The sequence below is a fragment of the Eleutherodactylus coqui genome, chromosome 1 (assembly GCF_035609145.1).
Source record: "Eleutherodactylus coqui strain aEleCoq1 chromosome 1, aEleCoq1.hap1, whole genome shotgun sequence".
NCBI classification, from domain to species: Eukaryota; Metazoa; Chordata; class Amphibia; order Anura; family Eleutherodactylidae; genus Eleutherodactylus; species Eleutherodactylus coqui.
In genome coordinates this window covers 452,296,304-452,313,352 of record NC_089837.1, presented here as the reverse complement: position 1 = coordinate 452,313,352, position 17,049 = coordinate 452,296,304, and the positions used below count along the sequence as shown (strand labels likewise).

At 43.6% G+C, this 17,049-nt stretch overlaps 1 protein-coding gene across 2 annotated transcripts in view; it reads right to left on the bottom strand.

Annotated features, from left to right (window-relative positions):
• Positions 1-553: 553 nt before the first annotated feature.
• INTS6 (integrator complex subunit 6) overlaps positions 554-17,049 on the bottom strand; it is a 42,352-nt gene continuing 25,856 nt past the window's right edge. For both annotated transcript variants that reach the window (XM_066583701.1, XM_066583710.1), the window contains exons 7-18: positions 15,994-16,148; positions 13,905-14,057; positions 12,620-12,752; positions 10,764-10,858; positions 10,570-10,680; positions 9,668-9,883; positions 9,460-9,586; positions 7,493-7,635; positions 6,334-6,565; positions 4,591-4,956; positions 2,963-3,056; positions 554-1,233 (exon numbers count right to left, since the gene is read on the bottom strand). In XM_066583701.1, the coding sequence (XP_066439798.1) occupies positions 1,140-1,233; positions 2,963-3,056; positions 4,591-4,956; positions 6,334-6,565; positions 7,493-7,635; positions 9,460-9,586; positions 9,668-9,883; positions 10,570-10,680; positions 10,764-10,858; positions 12,620-12,752; positions 13,905-14,057; positions 15,994-16,148 (1,919 nt within the window). In that variant the 3' untranslated portion in view covers positions 554-1,139. The remainder of the gene's footprint in view (positions 1,234-2,962; positions 3,057-4,590; positions 4,957-6,333; positions 6,566-7,492; positions 7,636-9,459; positions 9,587-9,667; positions 9,884-10,569; positions 10,681-10,763; positions 10,859-12,619; positions 12,753-13,904; positions 14,058-15,993; positions 16,149-17,049) is intronic.

The window sequence follows — 17,049 nt, the reverse complement described above, 5'->3', positions numbered from 1 at the left end:
CGCGGATTACACGCATTGTATATAAGCTAAATTGAATGGATCACTGAAAATCAACATGCTGTCATTGACATTCACGCGGGTCCTGTGTTCATACTGTCCGTGCTTCAGGTAGCAAAGGCCTGGCGACATCCTATTTAACTGGATATAATATTTAACCCTTTCCAATCCAATTTCTATCCTGGTTTTCCTAGGGGGCTTACTCTTTCTGCTGTTATACAACAGCGCTATCTGCTGGCTAAAGCCAGTACTGCATGAGGTGACATGATTGATAGGCTCCGACAGAAGAGAGGCTGGCAATATACAGTAGGAGAACCCCCGACGGACGTCTTCCAACATCGGAGCTGTACAGCCTTAAATCATAATGTCGTCAGACACTGGATTGGAAAGGGTTAACTGAATTCTTAGCATTAAAAATACCATAAGGAACCTCATCCATGGGAATTGGATCCAGTCTAGTTGTCACGGCTCCGGTTATGAGCAGAACCCATGATGCTGTGTGAATAGAGCCTTTGACCCCAAAAAGGATTAAACACCACATCCATACTGCAAACCATAAAATAGAGCTTTTTTTTATTAATGGAATAACAAAAGTGCCTGTTTTTAAATAGTTTTTCAAAATCCACCTGTACAATTTACAATATATTCAAAATAATTATGTACAAAATATTACCTTGTTCAACACATGTGCTTCTGTCTAGCTATGCGGCAATGACAAATTGCATTTAACTGCATTTAAAAAGTCTCTGTGGAAAGCGTGCACGTCAGATGCGGACAGTTCAGATTTCCAATGCTATATAAAAAAAAAAAAATCGTTTTTGAACAACCTTTAAAGAAGCGTATTAAGATTTTGGCAAACACCTTGATAGCAGCCAGTGATACACTTAGATGTGAGGTGGAGAGTATGCTGGGAAACCTGAGAGAAGTCAGCATAGCTAGTCAGTCACCGGGATCTTCTTAAAAACCGCCGATTATTCCATTGAAGACATCATGTTGATACTTATCCATGTACATAAAAATGGAAGCATAATAAAGTGTATCAATTCAGTGTTCAGACAGCTCAGACTATTTGGCCACGATTGATGTCCATTTGTGCACGAGCTTCACACCCAGGACAGGCAGAAGGGGGTCTGCGAAGCCAATTAACAGCTGTTGAAGTGGTTGACTTGATTTGCTCTCTTGTGAATTTCTTCTAAGAATCCTTCTAACTGTTCGATCAGCATTCGCTTCTTAAACCTAAAAAGTCAACACGATACAAAGAAAATTGTTACATAATCGGCTTTTCCTGCAGGCTCTACAGCATTGTTACATTCTGCAAGTGGCATCATTTGGGTGCACAAGCTAAATTCCCTATCGTGCACCTCTTCTGCAGCACTGACTATGAAGGATTCTCTGGTGTGAGGAGCTGCGGCTTCTGAAGCTACTTGTCAGAAGAGATGCCGAGCAGGCGATGAGCGAGGCAGCAGTACTGCACAGAAGCAACACTGAGCATTACTGCCCACCTTGGAACAATTACTGGGCCGACCTGGACAATATAGACAGCAGGTAGCATCACTCTAAGGCCAGGCTCACACGAATCAGTCGGATTCTGCATGTGGGAGACCCGCAGTAAGTTCCAGCAGCGAGTCCAGCCGGAGACCATGCGTTCTGCAAGTCCCTGTATTGCGGATGACTGTGGGGGCTTGCTAGCGGTCATGCGCAGTGCAATACAGTACAGGGTCCCCCCCACTTTGTTTAGCGATGACGTGGGTACCTGCAGCCCATACGCAATGTTCATTGCGTATGGGCTGCTGTCATACCCCTCCATTGACTTCAATGGAGGCCATCCGGGCAGATTCCGTGGCAATGCTGCGATTTTGCACTTCAATGCTTGCGTTTTACCACAGATCGTCCATGCAGAATCCACAATTCAAATCCAGTCATGTAAGACCGGCCTAACGGTCCTGGAATATCTGGAGATAAAAACAAACAAAAAAAATAAACTTTAAGGGGAATCTGTCACTTCCTCACAGCTCCTTAAACTATGTTATGGTGCTTTTAGGGGAAGTGACAAGGAGTCGGCAGATGTATTTATTTATTTTCTTAAATACTCCAGTTCCTGTGATCCAGTGTTTCTCTATGAAGTCAACACACAAATCTGACTTTTCCGAGTCCCTTGTGCGCTCTCCTATATAGGTCTATGGGAGAGCACATGCACAAGACCCTGAAAAAGAAAAAGTCAGATTTTTCTTCAGGTTTATCGCCAGCGCTGCAGTTTTTGAAGCCAAAACCAGAAGTGGATCCAAAAAAAGAGAAGTTGTGTCTTTTATGCTCCTTACTTGGTTTTGGCTATAAAATCCCAAGCAAAAAAAAAAAAAGAAGAACAAAACCTGCGTGTGAAGAACCACCATTAGGATACATTTACACGGGCAAGTTTTTTTTTTAAATACAGTTTCTGAAGCCAAAATCAGGTGGTCATCATAAAGAGAGAGGAAGCATAAAGCTAAGATACTACTACTGCTTCAATCCATTCCTGGTTTTGGCTTCAGAAGACCTGACCAAAACCTGCACATGAGAACGCACCTAAGTGTCAATACCAACACGGTTTAGAGTTATGGGCTGGATGCAACGAGGAAACATTCTGTGTAACAAACTATGAGGAAAAAAAAGAAAAATTGTATATAGTTAATGTCAGCTGGGGTGGGAGGGAAAGTCAGAAGTACAGCGCAGCATAGACCTGTGGCCTTAACCCCGACGCAGGCTTTTAACGCATGCTGCCAAGTTGCAGCCGGCGGGAGGACAGATTGGCGACGACTGGTACAACTCTTATTACTTACAGTCTACTTTACTCTAGCAGCTATTTTTACACAAAAACAGACCCTCGTTATTCACATCTTCAGATAAACTAGCAGTGCCACATTCTGTAGTTACACCCACACTGCAGTACACACTTCCATTCTACATCGTCTAACAGCATGCCACTCACCGTGCCGCCTCCTTGATTACGTTCTGCAAGAAGATAAGACGTGTCTGCAGACTCCCTTGTACGTCTTTTAACAAGGCAAAGATGGTCTCATATTCTACAAGTTAAATATACATAAATGAAATCCGATCACTGCAGGAATGACAAGTTATTCATTCATTCTTGGCAAAAAGTTTTAGAGCATAATGCCAAAATAATTTAGGTGCCATTTTACGTTCCCCCTCACTTGGGTTCAAATTGTCATTGTGCCGACTCACTGCAAGCAGTGTTGCAATGCTTTGTACCATGTAATGTAAATGCCATATCAAGCCATGAAGTTGCTCACCCCTATCGTACCCAAATAGCCAATTATTGAACATTTTTTTCCTTTGGCTAGATGGAACCATGCTTAGGCTGGGTTCACACTGGGCGAATTTGAGGCGGAAATTCCGTCCGGAATTTCGCCGCGGCAAATCCATCTGCGGCTGCTAATCCCGGGATTAGCCAGCCATGTGGACGAGCTTTCTCAGAAAGCTCGTCCACACGGGACAGCAAATCCATGGTTGCAAAGCTGGCAGAAGCCGATGCTGTGGCGTGGATTCACCGGCCGCAGCATGTTTTTTTTCTTTCTTCTTCCGCTGCAGCCACGTTCTCTATGGGAGCGCCGGCCGCAGCGGAAGAGAGCGGCCAGGCCGCTTCAAAACCCGCGGCTAAGTGCTGCGGGTTTTGAAGCAGCACTTCTCACGGCGCAAATCTCGTGGTTTTTCGCTGCGGCCAAACCGCGAGATTTCCGCCGGGATGCCAGTGTGTGTGAACCCTGCCTTACAGTTTTCCACCTACTTCCTATGCATAATGTGCATGCTAGGCTATACCAAGAATATATATATATGCGCTCTCTTTTGAGTGTTGGATTAGTGTAGCACAGATTTATAGGTGTATTCCCATCTCAGACATTTATGGCATACTCTGGTATTTAAGTTAGCCCCATTGACATGAATGGAGCACCGACTGACTCCTCCGCAGCAATCTCACTGTGAATGGAGCACTGACTGAGTATGCAGTGTATCCATCCTAGTGTCTGATCCTGTAAGGGGGGGGGAGAAGAGTTCCTGCTTTGTTATATACTAAGCTTAACTATTCCACATGGCTGTCAGGGACACGTTTTGAGGCGAACATAAAATACTTTCATTGCAATGAAAATACAGTGCCCAAATATGATCGCTTTTATAAAATCAGACAGGTAGAGCATTTTAATGTATAGTTTGCACATGCGTACACCCGAGAAAACCATTTCTGAAGACAAGTCCCTGGTACATTTTAGAGGGAGGCTTCAATTCCGCCAGTACCTGCCCGGTAAGAGGGCATACTATGGCGTGAAAATGAACAAGCTGTGCGAGAGCGCATCAGGGTACAACCATAAATTCAGGATTTATGAAGGGAAGGAAACCAAAATGAGCGCCTAGAAAGCCCCCCTCCCCACAATCCCCTCCTGGGAATTGCATTAAGTACAAGCATTCAAAAATTCTTACCACATAAAGTGACAGATCTCAGTTTTGAAAAAATAAGGCTTAGCCCTTGAGGCCAAAACAGGCCATGTCCTTAAGGGGTTAAAAAGACTATCCAGCTTCAAGATGCAGGAGATGTATACTTACTTCTTCCAGGCTTCCTGATTTCTTTTATTATTCTACGCTTTAGCTCTACATTGACCTCCTCATAGCTCCGACATGGCCGTAACCTCCTCATCTTGTGTGTAAATGCGGCTGTGTCATTCCCAAAGCAGTTCCCCATGTCTCTGGGCATCTTGGAGTTTCCAATAAATAGATCAGAGTTATTCGAACTATAGCCGTCGGCATCTCCGTCTTCTGTGGAATCTTCAGCACTTTCCAGAGTGCTTAAGGAATCCTGGGACAGAGTGTCAAACTGGTCTGAACTATCCATGAACGCATCTGTGGGGAGCCGCTCATCGACATGATTCTCGGCATTTTCTGTTGGCGATATGCTATTATGCAAGCCAGGATCTAAAGAAGGAAGGTGGATAGGTAACTAGGAATATTAAACCTTTCAGAATCTTTAGAGCGGTCAGAGCTCTGCTTTTCTGACACAGAGCTCCAAATTCCCTGCACAGACAAGTACAATAAAATTCTGGTTGCCTGCGAACAGTACAATCACTACAGGGGGCTTAGTGCATACTACTGGCTGACTTTACACAATAGGAAACCGCATGCAGTAAGCCCATAAGCTGCACCATTGCCGCCTCCCTCCGATGTAGTGACGGATATCATGGTGGATAGGGGTCAAAATCCGTCTGCGGTAGGTATCAAATTATGAATCTACGGTGTTTCTGCAGACGTAACTATGTGACAAAAAAAAACAACTTGCCAAAATCGTGGCCCAGACATTTCAGCTTCATATGTGTTATAAAGCCATTAAGGCAGCTGTGGCCCCACTGGCTTTTGACGCTTTTCTTAATACCATCGCCCATTCGGACTCCTTGAATCCAACTCACAGTATTGTCAACTTGCTAATTCAGCGGTCCCCACCAGTGTCAAAGGGCGATCAACTTGATTGATGGTGAATGATGGGTACCGCCAACTTGGCAGATTCACAGCAATGAGAGTTAATCCAAGAAGAGCCCAAACAGATAAGAGTATGAAGAAAAGCAGCAATGGAGTTAGCAGGGTTGTGGCTTCAGAGCTATACAGCCCTGTGTAAAATCACTTTGTATTGTATGAATCTATTCACTAGATTAATCCTATATTTAAATTACAATCGACGGTGCAGCAGAAGACGAGTTCCTCACTACATTGTATCATTCAAATGGACCTTTTACATAGAGTTGAAAACTTGATTAATTTCCAGATCTCATTTTGTAAAGAAAGCAGAAAATTAATCTATCGTACATTTTGACAAGATAACTATACAATTGTAACCCTCTACAGGAATAACCGTAGTCTTGGATATCTGCCTAGTTCTGCTGTAAGGGAAGATATTGTGGAAACTCTTAACCGAACCATAAAACAGAATCGTTTGACAGCAGGAGCTTCTCATGTACTTAATTTTAGTTCCATTAATTAGTCTGTGGAAGAGAAATAATGCCCTTTACATTGGTCTATGGAGCTGCCGTTCTGCCTTAACAAGGCCTCCAGCAGTACACCAGGCCTGCAATTAAAATCATCCGTCCCAATCTACACAGCAAAGCCAACTAGGGAGCTGCAAGAAGGAGGAAACCTATGTGTTTGGGTCAGAAGCTACATTTTATATGCTTTTCACTGATGAGATAGATGAAGAGGTTTATCTTATTTATGCCTTCTGTAACTTCTCATCATATTTGTAAATTTACTGCATCAATATACGAAGAACTAAAAACAAGCAGTGAACCAATTTCATATACATACGTTTGTTTATTGCCCCTGGTTTTTGCACGTCTGGTGAAGCTTGGGTTGCAGAAGGTTGTGGACCATTTCCTCCTATGTGGTTATTTACAACTGGAGACGCAGGTCTGTTACGTAACAAAGGGGACATACATCGCCTCCTTTTTGGGATCCCCAGCATATTAGATTCTCCCGGTCGCTTGTGCTTGTTTTGATGGCCTGAAACAAACTCATCAGCTTCATCAATCATCATCCCCTGGAGAGAAAGTGAAACATGCCATTAAAATAAGCATTAGGCAGAGTAGTTAAAAATGAGTAAGAATACAGCAGAACGGGGAAACCATTGAGGAAATGTATTAAAATTGGCATTTTTTAAACGCTGCTTTTATTAGGATTTTCCCCGGAGCACGACGCATCTAATATACATACAGATATGCATGCCTCTTCATATATTCCATACATCTCTGCAGCTCCGTATAGCTGCACGGAAGTGTAAGCAAACCTAGTGTAAATTATACGTAAATCTGCCGGTTCAGGGTGGCCACTCCCCTCCTCCCAAGATACCCCACTTTTTTTTTTACCTCGGTCCAAAAGTGGTCAGGCCAACACAAAAATTTGACGTAAAGTCTTTAAATATTCTAAGTTAAAAAAGCCCTTAAAAGGGAGTCTCTCAGCAGTTATGTCAATGCTAGGTAGGGCCAGGGAGTAGGGTGCAACCTTATCTGTGACTATGACCACCTGAAGCCGCACCGACAAAGTTTTAGTTGCCGGTGCACTGCTGTAACAAGGGTCTTTTTCCTGAAGTACCCTTTAATCTGCCCATCGAGTTGTTTCACAGCTTCGATTGACAACTTGATTGGACACTATGCTTGTCAGAACTGTGGAGAAGCTCAGTAGACAGAGCAGCGAGCAATTAAGATTAGGCTCCCCCTCATGACACTTGCACCCCAGTGATTAAAACTTCATTTACTCAGTGCCTCGTCAGGTCATAGTGACAGGTAGAGATGAGCGAGTATACTCGCTAAGGCACATTACTCGAGGCACAGATTCGGGGGCTGGGGAGTGGTGGGGAGGAACGGAGGGGAGATCTCTCTCCCTCCCTCCCCCCGCAACTCAGGGAATTGGTGATACAACAAAAGCAAAACGACTTGGAAGAATTAAATATATCATGACTCAGTTTTACCTTTTTGTCAAGTTTAAAGGGATTTCCAAATGTATGCAGTCTCTTGGGCTGATCAGCATCCAGCTCTCTCAGCGGTGCAGTGATATTCCGTAGGTATTCCTGGTAGTTTCCCATCTGCACTATAGGTATACTGTGTATATTGTCTGTGAAAGGATGAAGATGCATGTTCAAGGCCAAGGACATCATGCACAACCACAATTCAAAGTTTTCAGGCCATGTTCTAAGTTTACTTTTTTTTTTTAATCTGCTTAAAAATGGCAGCAAATTTGCCATCAACCAACAGATTAAGTCTGACCCGGTACAAAAGAAAAAAATACATCTTGACTGACAGATGAAGATAACACTAAGGAAATGTTGCCAATCCACTGTCTGACCTCTGAAGACATGATTTAAGGCTGTACAGGTCCGATGTTGGAAGACACCCGGGGGGGGGGGTTTCTCTTACTGTATATTGCCAGCCTCTCTACTCTCGGAGCCTATCAAACGTGTCACCTCATGCAGTACTCATTTTATCCAGCAGATGGCACCATTGTATAATGGCAGAAAAAGAGTAAGCTGCTTAGGAAAAACGGGATACAAATTGGATTGTAAAGGGTTAAAATCCAGTATTAATTTGTGTTCTACGTAAGATGATTCACCAGGATGTTTTTTTGCATTAGCACATGACAGTGACCTCTTTCAGCAGCCTATAGTTCCTTTTTTCTCCCAATGTCTGTAGGCTGTTCAGAAAGCTTGTTTAACAAAAAAAAAAAAAAAAAAACCACAATCTGTCTAGGCTAAAGCCATAAACTGAATACAGGGATGAGGAAAGAGGGAGCTGCAGCTGCAGGAATTCTCCTTTGCATGTATAAGACTACACAGTGTTCAGGAATACTAAAGCCGTTGAGATATCCGTTTGGCCCAGAGCACAGCTCACATCACACCAGCTCAAGCTCTAATATGTCCTTCTTGAGTACTGGTGCCCAAAACGGTCCACAATATTCCATGTGTGGTCTGAAGAGTTACTTGTAAAGAGGAAGAACAACGTTCTCGTCATGTGCCCCTAGATCTCGAGACGCACACCATGATCCAATTTGCCTTGGCAGCAGCTGCTTGACACTAGTTAACTGTAAACTTAAGTGGAGCAACCAAAGTCCAAGTCCTTTTTCGGTCCTGTTTTACCCAGTGGTTTCCCATCTACTGTGTAATGGTGACATGCATTTCCTCTGCCCATGTGCGGAACCTTACATCAGTGTTGAAACTCATTTGCAATGTTTCTGCCCCCAACTGATCCAGATCCATTTGCAACTGCATTCTGTCTTCTGTTATTTATAAAGTTTTGCATCTGCAGATAGTGAACTGTGCAATCCTTCCATCAGGTCATTAATATATTTAAAATAGGGCTCAGAACTGCCCCCAGTGGTCCCCTGGTAGTAACTGAGCCAGAGTAGGTACCATTAACCCTTTGCAATCCAATTTTGGATTCAGGGTTTCCTAGGGGGCTCTCTCTTTCTGCCATTATACAAAGGCACCATCTGCTGGCCAGAGCCAGTACTGCGGTATGGTACATGCTGGAGAGGCCCACTATAAGAGAGCGGCCAGTAATATACAGTAAGAATACCCTGCCGAACGTCTTCCGACATTGGAGCTGTACAGCCTTCAATCAGAATGTCTTCAGACGTCAGACAGTGGATTGGAAAAAGTTAATAACCATATTGTTTTGGTTATATTTGGATTATAGATTACTATAGTCTACTACGCTATGCTCCAAACATAACGGAAACAAATTAAACCCTTGTAAAATTGACACCAAAGTGGTGTCCGTTTCACTAATGCAAGTGAGTAGTTCTGTCCATTTCCATTTTAAAATTTTCACAGACCCGCTTTCGACAGCTGTGACGGAACCCCCTGACAATCCCACAGCATAAAGTGCTGTGAGAATGCTCCCTAAAAAATGAGTTCTTCATATAACCAATGAACCATCCCACCTTCATCTTGTGCGCTGAAGACCTTGCGTGATGACTTAAGGAGATTTGCCCTCATTCGGGTCAGGTGATCCAAGAGATTAGTTCTTGAGATGTCATAGGCATTTCTAAAGGTTTGTGGTTTTAGGTCCTGCAGAAAAAGAAAAACAATTATACATAAGGCCGTATATTAGATACATTAGAACACGAGGTATATATCAAAGCCACATACCTTATTCAGCAGGGCTATCTGAAAGCCAGCAAACTCCTTCACATTCAGTTCGAGGACTCTCTGCGGCATTTCTCCTGTGATTTCCTGCAATAGCTGCTTAAAATCCTTCCTGATGGCGAGAGACGGTATGTTTGTAGCATTTTTAACTTTAATACCGGTTTCCTGTGGAAATTTTTTCCCAATAGAAGTAATGACTCGATCAGATTCCATTTTAGCCTAAAGTAGAAAAAAAAAGGTTTAATAGGAATATCAAAAAACACAATTTGTAACAAGTATGCAACTTTCCCAAATCACATGCTGAATTTGCCACTTTATGCTGGGTTCTCACAAGGCGGATTCTCGGTGGAAATTTCATGGTTTGGCCGCAGCGAAAAACCGCGAGATTTCCGCCGGGAGAACCGCTGCTGCAAAACCCGCGGCGGCTTTGAAGCGGCATGGCCACACACTCTTCCGCTGCAGCTGGCGCTCCCATAGCGGCGAGTGCGTCCGTAGCGTAAAAAAAAAAAATGCTGCGGTCGGCAAATCTGTGCCGCAGCGGCGGCTTCTGCCGGCTTAGCCGCAGCGGATTTGCCGTCCCATGTGGACGAGATTTCTGAGAAATCTCGTCCATGTGGCTGGCTAATCCCAGGATTAGCGGCCGCATGCGGATTTGCCGCGGCGAAATTCCGCACGGAATTTCCGCAGCAAATCCGCCCCGTGTGAACCCAACCTAAAAGTAATTGCCGGAATTTTACATTCTGCAACCATCAACTTGCAAGTGTCATTCGTTAGGCCCCAGATCAGATTTCTACTTGATTCCTAGCCAACTAGGTCACAACAAAGTGCCATTCATTCCGTAGCACGGCGCCTAGTATTGTAATGCTCAGCCGTGACAGATACAGACAAGATGCACCACATTGTACCTGTTGGCTAAGTTTTTTGAGGTAGGAGACAACGCTATAACTCAATCCATACTCCAGATTTTCTGGTATGAGGTTTGGAGCACCCATCATTCTTAATGCCTTCTTTAAAGGCTGAAAAACAAGAGATGAAGTTAACAGAATGGTGATGCTTGGCTACATTTAATACATTCACGTCACACTCGGACAGGACATACTCCAATGTAGTAAGGAGGCATCGATTTCAAATAGTTCTCAAAAAGTTGCCTCCACTTCAGGGAAGGTTTCGCCTTGTGAATTTTAAACAAGTCATCTGGAAAGAAATAAGAAGGAGATTGTCTTAATGTTTTCCTTTACCTCAAAACTTAAAGCATACCTAACTTTTCAGAATAAGCGGTCATCTGGGTATATGAGGAATAATTATTCCAGGCCATTATATGACATATGGAAAATAATTTCAGAGCTTTTACCTCAGCAGGCTTTACTTCTAAAATTCTCAGTCTTTCCTGAACTGGTGGGTGCAGACTAGCTGCTGGCTCCTATACACTGTACCTAGAGATAAGGCATTTCGGCTCCCATCTGTAGACACACGCTTATCAGCGGCATAGTGGACTTCATAAGGTGGTACTGAACAGAGTAGCTGTGACTCAAGCTTTGGGGTGATCTAAAACACTTACAACCTGCAGCAATATCTAAGTCTGCCGCCTCCCTCCTTTTCTCTCCATAGACTTCTATGGGCAGCAAAAAAAGAAAGAAAAGCCCCAACCCAACGTCCAGTAATCTGTCTGCTGCTAGAGACAGATTTCACATACCAGGTAGTAGAGAGCAAATTATAAAGAAGCATGACCCCTATGGATTATTCTACATAAACGTCTTTTTAAAGAGTGACCGTTTTTTTTTTTTTACAAAATCTTTGACATGTCAGAGCAACATGTCAAAACGTATCAGCGGGGGTCCTACTGCTGATTGATAGACCAAGGGGGCTGCAGAGCTCACCACAGCTGTCTTCACGGTGTCGGCTCCTCTCGATAGCTGAAGACTGATGCATAGAGGTCTATAGGAGGTAAGCCCCACCGATTCAAAGTTTTGATGTCTTTTTGATATGTCAAAAGTTTGTAAAAAGTGCAATTGCACTCTGAAAGTGAAGGTACTTTTTCTTATTTTTAGAGTGCTTCTGCTCAGTTGGCAATTTATTGGCTCCTTCCAGCAGCGGAAGACTGCGCGATATAAGCACTGTATGCGGCTGTTTTCAGCTGCCAGAAGGAGTCAAGAACGGCCCATGGAACAGAAGCGCCCCAAAGGCGGAAGTAAACAAAGCAAATTGCATTTTGGCTATCAGAGAAAAGTGTCTGACCACTGAAAAAGAAAATCAGTGACTATTTTAAAAGGGAAGGTTTTTTTTTTTTAACGCTGCGATATCGCTAGGTTTTTTTCAATGGGACTTTCTAAACCACCAAGCATATAGATATGAACCACTTCATTGCCTTAGATCACCAGGGAGGCAGGCAATAGCTTTCACGGCCATAAAACTGGATGCTTAGAATATTAGCAAATTACAAATTCTAAAAGTAGTATTTTCAGAGGTATCAGTCCATTCACATCAAGTTTCAGATCTAGAATTTTTGTTAAAAAGGGAATCTGAGCTCAAAAATGGCTGTCCAAACTGCAGGCGGGATGTTGTATTAATCTGCTCAGCCCTTCCAGCGCTATAATTTTATAGGGAAAGTATAATTTATTTCATTTATACCTCATTTCATTCTGAGCTGAACAGCCCAATGGGCGGAGCCATCAGTGATCGACAGCCATTTGTGTATGACAGTACATAGAGGGGTAGCTGCCAGTCACTGTTAGGACCGCCCATTGGACTGCTCAGAATAAGCAGTGGTTAAAAATGAATGCATTGTATCTTCCCATAAAACTATATCAATCCGCTGAGCTCCTCCTGCTCTATAACATGATGGCTGCCGTTTTGAGCTGACCGATTCCCTTTAAAGATTGCCTTTTCCATTGAGCACCTATAAGGTTACTACACCATTTGAGCGATTCGATTTCATATATATTAGGTAGCACTTACCCAATAAAGGCAGGAGTACAGGGTAGTTATAAGGCATCACAAAGAGGTTTACACAATTCAGGGCCGTGCTAGCTTTCAAGTAACCAAAAGGATGACCAAGTTCACTGTACTTGGCACTGTTTGTTACAAACACCTAGAAATAAAGCGTCAGACACAGAACAGTTCAAAGAATAGCAAACACTAGATACAAGCCCAAATATTTTTATGCATATACGTTTAACCTAACAGCCTTTCTCAAACAGGTTTACTTCTATAATTAAATGTCTATGATGTATAACACTTACATCCCCTCAGCAGGTTACCTACCTTTAGCCCATGAGCTTAGCGTATAGGGCTAAAAGTAGGCGACAGTCTCTTTAAGCTGTGCCACAGGCAGGGTTTAATAGGCAACAATCCATAGTAGCCTCTGGGGGCCTTCAGAAGTCCCAAGGCTGCCATAGAGATTGCAAGGTGCAATTTGCTCGCCATCTCCGCTCAGAGGAGAGAGGATGCTTTTCCAGGCCATTTAGATTAATGACAAGGATCAGTTCTCTTATTCCAGCCACTGCAGTCAAAGACAGCTGATATTTGCCATTCCATACAAACCCTGGCACATCTCCAATGTCACCAAGGCATTAAACGAGCCCATACAATTTTCTTAAAAAAAGGGGTATTCCTATCTCACTTATGGCATATTCACAGGATATGCCATAGTTTGATAGATGCAGGCCCCATTTCACTAGAACTGTACCTTGCGCCCCCCCCCCCCCCCCCCGCCCCCCATTGCATTGCAGTGCTGGAGTCTATAGTTCAAAACCAAAGAACAACATTTGCATGGAGTCTGTATGTTTTCCACATGTTTGCGTGGGTTTCCTCTTGGTACTCTGGTTTCCTTCCACACTCCCAAAACATAGCTGGGTCAATAGACTGAGCTCCAATGGGGACAAAACTAATCAAGTGATGTAAAGTGGTGCTTAATATGAATGTGCTATAGAAAGGCGATGTATTCCACGCAGTTTCTGCAACTTCTTAAATAGTGAATGGAAGTTGTGTAAACGGTGGAGTGCGGCGAGCTATGCTGTTCCCACATCTCAAAAGTTAAGGCCCTAGTGTTGCTCACTGTGCTATGTAGTTTGCATAACTTCCATGGGAGCTACTAAGACAGCATAGGACAGTTCAGCTGTTTCCATAATCCCGAAAGATTCCCATCCCAGTCATATCCTTTTAACTGCTGCAAAGCATCTCAGTTACAGTATGACAGATCGTTGTTGATAAAGAAGAAATGGGCCCATTCATATGAACTTACAGGCCAGCAAGTATGTGGGGATTTCCTCTCTAGAATATACTGTGTCAGAGGCGATGGCTCCAATTCATACTTGTCAAATGGCAGCTTCTCAATAACCATTGGCTCAGAGTTTGTGCAAGAAAACTTCACAACGGGATGAGCAGTTCGTGGGGGCTGTTTAAGACAAAGAAAAAAGTTAGTTCAAACAACTCAGACGACTCTGAAAGTTGCATGTAAGAAAATTAAAAGAAATTATAAATATATATTTCACAGGTAGGAGCAATTGGTGCAAATTTTCTACAGCGCAAGATGCGCATCAAAACCATGTCCAAATCTGTACCATTGGTGTGGATTTTGGCACTGTTTAACCCCTTGAGTGGCACGCCCGGAAATTTTCCGGGACAAGCTCCACAGCCGATAGTGATATAGCTCGGAAGATTTCCGGGCTATGTATCACTATGGGAGATGCAGAGCACAATGCCACAAGCTGTGACAGTGTGCTCTGCCTGCACAGTCCCACAGAGAACAAAGCAAGGGCTTTGAAAAACCAGCAGAAGATATTGCCGATATGCTGGCAATCTCCTGCTTCTAGGTCTCCTGCTTTGTTTACAGGTTGCCATAGAGACCATCGGCTTGTCAGAAGCAAGCCGATGGTCTCTGTGGCAGGGAGAGCTGGTGCTTAGCTGTCAGAGAATAGCTAGGTACCAGCTCTTACAGCAGAGATCAGAGATAACCTCCGATCTCTGCTGTGTTAACCCTTTACATGCTGCAGTCTATGTGACTGCAGCATGTAAAGGGCTGTCACTGCAGCATGTAAAGGGCTGTCACTGCAGCATGTAAAGGGCTGTCACTGCAGCATGTAAAGGGCTGTCACTGCAGCATGTAAAGGGCTGTCACTGCAGCATGTAAAGGGCTGTCACTGCAGCATGTAAAGGGCTGTCACTGCAGCATGTAAAGGGCTGTCACTGCAGCATGTAAAGGGCTGTCACTGCAGCATGTAAAGGGCTGTCACCATCAGACACCTGTAATGTGATCAGGGAGTCCTGATGGGTCCCTGTGGAAGTCCCCTGAAGGGACAAAAAAAAAGTAAAAAAATTATTTAAAAAAATTATAAAAAACACTTGTCTCCCTTTACTTGGTAAAAAAAATCAAAAATCAAAATCACACATGTGGTATCCATGCGCTGTAATGACCCCGAGAAGGAAGTTAATACATTATTTAACCCCTTAATGACATGACCCCTTTTTTTCTTTTTTTCCTCCCCCGTTTAAAAAAAAATCACAACTTGTCCCGAAAAAAACAAGCCCTTATATGGCCATGTCAATGGAAAAATGAAAAAGTTATGGCTCTTGAGACGCAACTGCAAAATTACTTGAAATTCAATGATTAGACCATTTTAAAAAACCTGCCCTGGTGGGCACGACAGGGTGGTAGGAAACCCGCCACTCAAGGGGTTAAGGGAATCACAGCAGATTTTGCTCTTTCAATTGAAAAGGGGTGAAGTCTGCTGTGGATTAGTGTTAAAATCCACATCAATGATGCGATTTTTGATGGGGGATTTTCCATTGCGGGAAATCCATACCATTTCAGCTGTATGTGAATGTAACCTTAGGCTACATTCACACGTGTGTTTTTCATGCCGATGCGAGAAGTTTTTCATTCAAAAATGCCTCGCAACATTTCTGTGAAACTGCGACCCTCAGGCACATGTTTTATGTGTGTCAGATGGCGGCAAATGTCCCCAATTGATTTCAATGGGAAATATCGCATGCACTTCACACGGCATACGAGTGCCATGCGATGTCTTTTACGGTCCCATTGAAACCAATGGGCGAGGTGCTCTATGGGAACACCCAAAAGATAGAACATGCTGCGAACAAGAAAACGCTCATGTGAATAGTTCAATTAAAAAGAATGGAGTTCATATTCGTGCATCTTGCGAAGCACAAAACGTGTGAAATTCTCGCCCGTGTGAACAAGCCCTTCCTGTTATTTTGCTCATGTTTTAGTCTTTTGGGCTATTGATCTGTACTATTCCTCTTGTGATACCTTCCAACTGGTCAGGAAGGTATCCCTAATGCAAGGTCATGCACAATGCTCCTGAACTTACTAGCGTCGGAGAGTTCTGATCTGGCCAAAAAGATTCAGGTATCGGCCAGTGGCCCAGTGGTACTCCCGTTTTAGGATTTGGTCTAACGTAGATTAATTTCCGACAGCTGTGCCACGGTTGAGAGCCGACTGGTTTGATTGCTTCTGTAATCCCATCTAAAAATACAAAAACCGTTAAGATTAAAGTGCATTCAACGACATGCAGTTGTGGAGAGAAGAAAGTGCCCGTCAATAGAAACCGGTTCTGAAAAGCTCATGCAGATATCGATCTTATGGGAATGTAGCATTTTATTGGATAAGACATACCTGAAGCTGTACGGCCAGTTAGAACAGAAAGCCATACAGAACGACAATCTCCACAATCTGATCAAGTCTGGACAGCTATGGAAGCTTATCCAATGGTGGTTACAAGAAGGAAGGGTGGAGTCTCAAGCTGCAGAGAAGGCATGTGGCCAAAAGCCCACCCCCTTATGGCAGCCCACTGATGGAATAATTAACCGGTAAAAGGGCAGTATTACCAACATTTTCTGGCCATTGGCCCAGGTGGACAGGGTTTCAGCTGCATGCTTGGGACTGCACTTTTATAGAGAGGCAAACAAGTGCCTCATCTTTGTTGTAAAGATTAAAGTACTTTTCTAGGAATTACTACTGATAACTTATCCTCAGGATAGGCCATCAATAGTTGATCGTTGGAGGTCCACCGCTCGGGAATCCCATCGATCAGCTGATCGCCAGACCTGCTGTCTGTGCTGGAAGCAGATGATGCAGTCTGCATTGCAGGCACATCTCCCACTGAATGCAATAAGCGCTGTGCCTGCAGTACCAAACTGGGTGGTTTCAATGCTCACCGCGCTATATGCTACCAGGGCAGGAGACTCGCGCCAATCAACTGTTGACTTATTCTATGGACAGTTCATCAATAGCAACATTTCCCATTGAGATATGGCAAAAAAAGTGGCAGCTATACAGTAAGACACCTTCCCAATGTGTTCCATCTGCTAATAGTAATGTTAGGGTAAAGTTTTAGCTTTAAATTCCAACTGCAAGATGGAGCTCA